The sequence below is a fragment of the Abrus precatorius genome, unplaced genomic scaffold (assembly GCF_003935025.1).
Source record: "Abrus precatorius isolate BTA unplaced genomic scaffold, Abrus_2018 Scaffold6, whole genome shotgun sequence".
Taxonomy (NCBI): domain Eukaryota; kingdom Viridiplantae; phylum Streptophyta; class Magnoliopsida; order Fabales; family Fabaceae; genus Abrus; species Abrus precatorius.
This window is the reverse complement of record NW_020874406.1, coordinates 11373205-11380257: the sequence shown is the minus strand read 5'-3', so window position 1 is coordinate 11380257 and position 7053 is coordinate 11373205. Positions and strand designations below refer to the sequence as shown.

The window sequence follows — 7053 nt, the reverse complement described above, 5'->3', positions numbered from 1 at the left end:
AATTTATTAGTTAACTATCATATAATTTATTATATTGATTGATATCATATCATATTATCATCACTAATCATAAACATATCCTGAAAGCAAAAGAAAAAAAAAAAAAAAAAAGGTAGGAAATGGAGGGAATTATCCGGTGCTCCGCGAACTACGTTCCTCTCACTCCGATCAGCTTCTTGGAGCGTTCCGCCGTCGTTTACCGTGACAGACCCTCCGTCGTCTTCGGTGATGTCACCTACACGTGGGCACAAACGCACCAACGTTGTATCAAACTTGCTTCTGCTATTTCAAAACTCGGCGTTTCACGCCGTGACGTGGTTCGTTTCTTTCTCTCTACCCTTTTCATCTATTTCGCACCTAATCAACTGTTTGTAAAAATTACCCATATCATTCTATCAAAATATGTGTTTTTATTATGTATTGATATTTGATTGTACTAGAGTATGATTTATTAGCATCTTTGATTTCACATGTATATGAATCTACGTTTACTTGGTCGTAGTTTATTCACTGGGTTTTAGATTTACTAGTTGTAGCTTTTGGATTGAATTTAATTTTACAAGTTTTCAAACGCTGTTCACAAACATATGCTTACTCCCTTTTGCTTGGAATGGATTATGGAACATTTCATATCGATGTAATTGTGATTATTTGTGGTTTTTATGAATTTGAGCAGGTTGCAGTTTTGGCCCCTAACATTCCAGCTATGTATGAGCTACATTTTGGTGTTCCCATGTCAGGGGCTGTTCTCTGTACGCTAAATACACGTCACAATTTCACTATGGTTGCATTGTTGTTGAAACATTCTGAGGTCAAAGTTCTTTTTGTTGACTATCAGTTACTTGATGTTGCTCAAGGAGCACTTGAGATCCTCTCAAAAACAACCACAAAGCTTCCCCTTTTGGTCTTAATTTTGGAGTGTAGCAGTGGTCATGCACCACCCCCCTCTGCTCCTGGAACGTTGATGATATATGAGGATCTTATAGCTAAAGGGAACCTTAACTTTGAGGTGAGAAGACCACAGGATGAGTGGGATCCCATCTCTCTCAATTACACTTCTGGAACTACATCAAACCCCAAGGGTGTAATCTATAGCCACAGGGGTGCCTATCTCAATTCCCTTGCCACGGTTCTTCTTAATGAGATGAGGTCTTTGCCAGTGTATTTATGGTGTGTTCCCATGTTTCATTGCAATGGTTGGTGCCTCCCTTGGGGCATTGCTGCTCAGGGTGGCACAAATGTCTGCCAAAGAAATGTAACTGCTGAGGGGATATTTGACAATATTTTTAAGCACAAGGTAACCCACATGGGGGGTGCACCAACAGTTTTAAACATGATAATAAATTCACCACCCGAAATCAGGAAGCCACTTCCCGGAACAGTGGCAGTGATGACAGGTGCTGCACCCCCGCCACCTGATGTGTTTTTCAGGATGGAAGAACTAGGATTTACTGTGACTCATTCTTATGGTTTGACAGAAACCTACGGTCCAGGATCAATTTGCAAATGGAAACCAGAATGGGATAGCCTATCAAGAGATGCACAAGCAAAACTCAAGGCCCGTCAAGGAGTGCACCATCTTGGAATTGAAGAACTCGATGTTAAGGATCCTCTCACTATGAAGAGTGTGCCAGCTGATGCAAAAACCATGGGCGAGGTGATGTTTAGGGGCAACACTGTGATGAATGGTTATCTAAAGGATTTGAAAGCAACACAAGATGCATTTAAAGGTGGATGGTTTCGGAGTGGTGACTTGGGAGTGAAGCATCCTGATGGTTACATAGAACTTAAGGACCGATCAAAGGACATAATCATTTCTGGGGGCGAAAATATTAGCTCCATTGAATTGGAAGGTGTGATTTTTAGTCATCCAGCAGTTCTTGAGGCAGCTGTTGTCAGTAGACCTGATGATTTTTGGGGAGAGACACCTTGTGCCTTTGTGAAGTTGAAGGAGGGACACAGTGCTACTGCAGAGGAAATAATACAATTTTGTCAGAGCCGTTTACCTCGTTATATGGCTCCTAGAACTGTGGTGTTTTCTGATCTGCCAAAGACATCAACTGGCAAGACACAGAAATATGTTCTGAGGGAGAAGGCAAAGGCCATGGGAAGCTTGTCTAAGAAGAACACTAGCCGGTTGTAATGCACATTTATCTTGAAATGTGAATGCAATGTTTTCAATGTTATGTGGTTTTATGTTGTTGTTATTTTCTCTTGTATTTAAAATGGAATTTGATTATTTGCATGAATAAAACACTTACTCAAAGTCAGTGGGACTAAGTTGATCTTTTTTCTTCACTAAAAGTTACCTAAAATTATAAATGATCTGTAATTCTCTTATAGCCTTATTAAAGAGAAATAGTGTAAACTCCTAAATTGGACCTTCAAATTTTTGTCATTAAATCAACATTAAAAAAAATCAAAATCAATTTTTTGTCTCATAGATATAGTCTTCGTTAAACACGAATTTGATTTTTAAAGGATTGATAATATTTAGAGGAATTATGATGTGGACACTGCAATCTTTGGAAAGTTGCTCGAAGAAATATTAGGTTCATTCTGTCTTATTAAGGTCCTCATGCAGTGGATGCCCATGTCATTTGCGATTGTGATTGGATTCAAGAGCCTATCGTCGACAAGCCTGCAAAAGCCTTTAATCTTTTTTTGACAAGAATAGGTCTCTTAACTGCTATTCTTGTTTGCCCTCTGACTATTCGACAAAATGTGAGGTAGAAACTTTCTTAAATCTTTAGAGGTGAAAGCAACTTTTCACTCAAACTATCTTTGGGTGTAGGCCCCTCTGTCACAAAAAAAAAAAAAAAAAAAAAGTTACAAATACTACCCGAATTTTATTAAATTTATATTTGAAAATTACGTATTATTTATAAGGAAAATATTTCAGAGACCCCTGTTGAGTGCATGCATCCAAAGAAAAATAAGAATAGAAAATAGACAAGTTAAAAACATAATTAAGACTAAATTAATAAATTAATCTTTTAACTCTTTATTTTGTTTATAAACTTTTTTTTTAATTTCAATCTCTTAACTTATAAAAATGTATCACACAAGTCAATTTAAAAAAAAAAAAATTGTTAAATCTATTAAATATTCATTGATCATTTTCAAGTGAACTTTAGCAAACATATTATTTTGGCAATTTTTTTAGATGTATTCTTTCTTTTTTTCATTTTTTTCTCCTTTTTTTTCTTTCTCTTATTTCTCATCTATATATTTACAACTTGTTTTTCTCCTTCCATTCAAACTATAACAAAAATGTTAACTTTTTTCTCTTCATCTTTTTCTTATTCTCTTATCCTCATTCATGAAAAAAGACAGTGAGATATGATGACAATATCAAAATTGATATAATGTCACTATAATTGCTTAGCTTTCTGACTTTTCTTATAACCACATAACTGAGAAGATTTTTTTGAGTTTAAAAAGGGAAAATGATATGAATAAGAATAAGAGGATAAAAAAAGAAAGACAGAAAAAATATAATATTTTTGTTAGAATTTGAAAAGAGATAAAAGCAGGTCTTAGAGACATGAATTAAAAATAACAAAAATAGGATTAGACAACCATCCAAGTTCCAAACAAAATTTGATGAAAACATATAAAAATCAGTATAATTGAAAAGGTGTATTTGAGTTTCAGTTTATATCATGAAAGAAAAAAAGAATTTATGACAAGTTTCAATGGTAAGTTTCGGATTTGATAATTTTTTTAAAATAGTTTATGCACTTGATCAACATGTGGTGGCACATGAGTAATAGTAATAAACTATCAAGTTACCCATTCAAAAACTTTTTATTTTTATTTTTCTTGGAGTTCATGGACTGAAGATGATGAAAAATGATTTTTTAATAAAATTAAAATTTTTAAAAAATATTTAAAACATTTTTTATGTTAAAAGAATTAAAATGAGAAAAAAAAGTTAAAAGGAATAAATTGAATCTGTAGTTAATTAATGATGCAACATAGGAAAAATAATAAATGTTGATGTATAGTAGTCATATTTATAAGTTGAATAATTACCAGTAAACAGAAGATATTGACATATTTTTATAGTAAAGAATTGTATTCGTCAATGCTCAACTGGGATTATGTTTATGTGGTCGTGCTTAAAAATGGTAGACGCACTCAAGTTGCAGTGGTTTCCCAAAGAATTGATGACGTACTCAAATTCAAATGAAGTGGAAGTGTCAAATTGACCAATTTCACTTTTTGTTGAGGAATCGTTTCAATTTTCGTTTAGTAGTTTCATTTTCCTTTGCTTTGAAAACGCAGCACAAGCCACAAACATAGTCTCAGAAGCATGTTGATCTCTTATTGCCCTTATACACGAACACTAATTACTTCTTACCGTAACTACTAATCCATAATCTATACACATAATATTCTAGATCTAAAAGGATCACTATAGTTGAAGCTTCAATACACGAAGCGTTTGAATACTATTTAAACACTTATTCAATAAATGGGTTTAAAGAATGACTTATATCATCATGAATTTATCAAAGAAGCTTATTGAAATAAGCAAAATAAACTCATTTTGATAAGTCATGCCAAAATTTTTATTGAAATAAGTTAAAAACACTCTTAATTGTTCATAAACTCTTCCACAAAGCTCCATAATCTTCAATGGAAACGCTCAAGGCCTCCCCTTCGCAACTTGCATTGCAAGTCACAAAATCATCATCCCCCAAGCCATCGATATCCCACCACAACAAATCATCAACACTACTATTGTGCACGTGATCATCATCACCACCAATCCTCTTTTCATTCTCGTATGTTTCTGCCACCGTCGACGTTTCCCCCGCAACAATGTTTCTGGCATCAACATCCATGCCAGCATCGGAAGCCACCTTCTGAACAGACCTAGGAGACATGTCCCTATGCTGAACACAGTAAGAAGACAAGGTTTCGGGGAAGTTAAGTTTGTCCAACTTTGAAGGTCTCCTTAGAAAATAGACAGCAACGTCGTGAGCCACCGCCGCAGCCTCCGGCGTGGCGTAGGTTCCCAACCACAAGCGTTCCTGCGTCCCCGGAACACGAATCTCCGACACCCACTTCCCCCATTTCCGACGCCGAACTCCCTTAAACTTCTTGTCCCCATTCGGGCTTGTTCCATGCAACGCTGAACTCCAACTCATTTATTCGATACTAATGAGTTTATATGTATAATAAGTCTATTGTGAAACATGCAAGTGCATTGTGAAAGAAGATGGTGAAGAGGGGGTGCTTATAAAGGGTTGAACAATTTGAGAGTCAGAGCCAGAGCCAGAGCCACCCCCATAGGGGGGTGGCGACAAAGGGAAAAAAAAAGTCAAAATTTTCAAAGTCAAAGTAAAAATTAAACTTTTCGGATGTACCAAATAATATAAAATCTTTGTGGTTGCATTTAAGTCTTGCAAGTTGGAAGCATAGCGGGATGGGCAGCAAGCACACCGACTCATCTAGTAATTAATACTTTACTATGTATATCTATAATCCAATTAGATTTTGAAATTAAAATTGTTGATCATTGATGTTAAATAGTGTTCAATATATTTTAGTTTTAATTATTTTAAAATATAAATATTACTTTTTTTGTTTTTATATAATTAAATACAATTTTGGTCATGCTTTTGTATTAATATTTTCATAAGACTCGTTATTACTAATTTTTATTGAGCAAGGATAACGGGGAGATCCCCATCCACTTGTCAAAACGTGATGAGGAATTTCCGTTTACATTGCTTTCAGTATTTTATAAATCCCACGCGCACGTCTGGGAGGTGCAATTCATAGCCCTTGTATCGAATGGACCTCATCTGTGGTGTGCGAGATATTTCCGCACAACGTAAGTGCGTGTGATGAGTCGCGCGTGGATACTGATACCATTTTATGTCACAGGTGACGTTGGAAACTATAGCCGCACTGGTAAATGTAATAACGTGTTCGACAATTCCTTTGGACCTCTTCTTGTTCTTTGTACGGTATGACAACCTAGATATGTAAAACTAGCACGTGTTTACTTTATCCTAATATTTAATAATAAAAGTTAATGGATAGTAAAAATTAATATTATTAATATATTAAATGTTATTATATTATATATAAATTTGTATTCTATTTTTTTGAGCACATATTAAAAAATTAAATACTTTTATCTTATAACTTAAAAGTCCATTTGAAAGTAATGTAAGCAAAAAATTGCATGATTTTAGATAATTCAGAGTCAATTGAGGGCCAAAACACTTGAGTTGATCGTATCAAGGGAAGGTTACATGCCCACGAGTGTTTTCATGGTATACTAATAGAGGTTTTGGCAGATATCATAAAAAGATTCCACAAATTATGTCTTTAATTTGTTTCCTATCCTTACTAATATTATCCTTTTATTAAAAAGAATGGAGGATTGTAATGTGATGGAGGCTTTTATTCGAAAACGTAAAAGAGTATGCAAATGATGCATCATTCCTGTTTCTCTCAGTATGCTCCCTCCCACTAGAGGCCACTTGTGTTAAGAGAATGGTTGACGGGTTCAATTGAGGCTTCAAACATTGATGAGAACCACATGTAGCAATAAATATCTAAAGCACATTTATGCTATCTAGTGGGAACTTGGAGCACAAAATATTGATACAAAAAGCGCAAAATTGTTCATTTCTGCTTCTTTTTTTTGTCACTTTCTCATTGGTTTCACATTCCATTTTCTTGTTAGGCCTAACTACCAAGCCGCTAGTTGATCATTGTTTTTCGGAGACAATGAAAAGGGCCTTTTTCTGCTGATTCATTGATTCGCTTCATAGAGCCTAATCTACCACTTTGGGCTGAATACGTGAGTATTGCCTTCAAATGAAGACAAAAATAAATAAATAAACAGTTTTTTATTAAGTGATTACAAAAACTCTTTCACATTATTCACCATAGGATGGATGTCCTAAAATTAAATATTCACTAAGGATGTATTTAAATAAATAACTTAATTAAATTATTGGTTATTAAATTCTTATAAAATAAAGGTTTATTGAAAAGCTTTACTATGAAGCTTATCATTAGAAG

At 34.5% G+C, this 7053-nt stretch overlaps 2 protein-coding genes across 2 annotated transcripts; one reads left to right on the top strand and one right to left on the bottom strand.

Moving 5' to 3' along the window:
• Positions 1 to 2798, top strand: LOC113869410 (probable acyl-activating enzyme 1, peroxisomal). Its single transcript, XM_027505720.1, has 2 exons — positions 1 to 317; positions 677 to 2798. Exons 1-2 carry the CDS (start codon positions 120 to 122, stop codon positions 2141 to 2143), a joined length of 1665 nt encoding a protein of 554 aa, XP_027361521.1. The 5' UTR covers positions 1 to 119; the 3' UTR covers positions 2144 to 2798.
• A 1441-nt stretch (positions 2799 to 4239) lies between these two features.
• Positions 4240 to 5159, bottom strand: LOC113869965 (ethylene-responsive transcription factor ERF020). Its single transcript, XM_027506535.1, has one exon. The coding sequence runs from the start codon at positions 5157 to 5159 to the stop codon at positions 4611 to 4613; it is 549 nt and encodes a 182-aa protein (XP_027362336.1). The 3' UTR covers positions 4240 to 4610.
• Positions 5160 to 7053: the final 1894 nt, after the last annotated feature.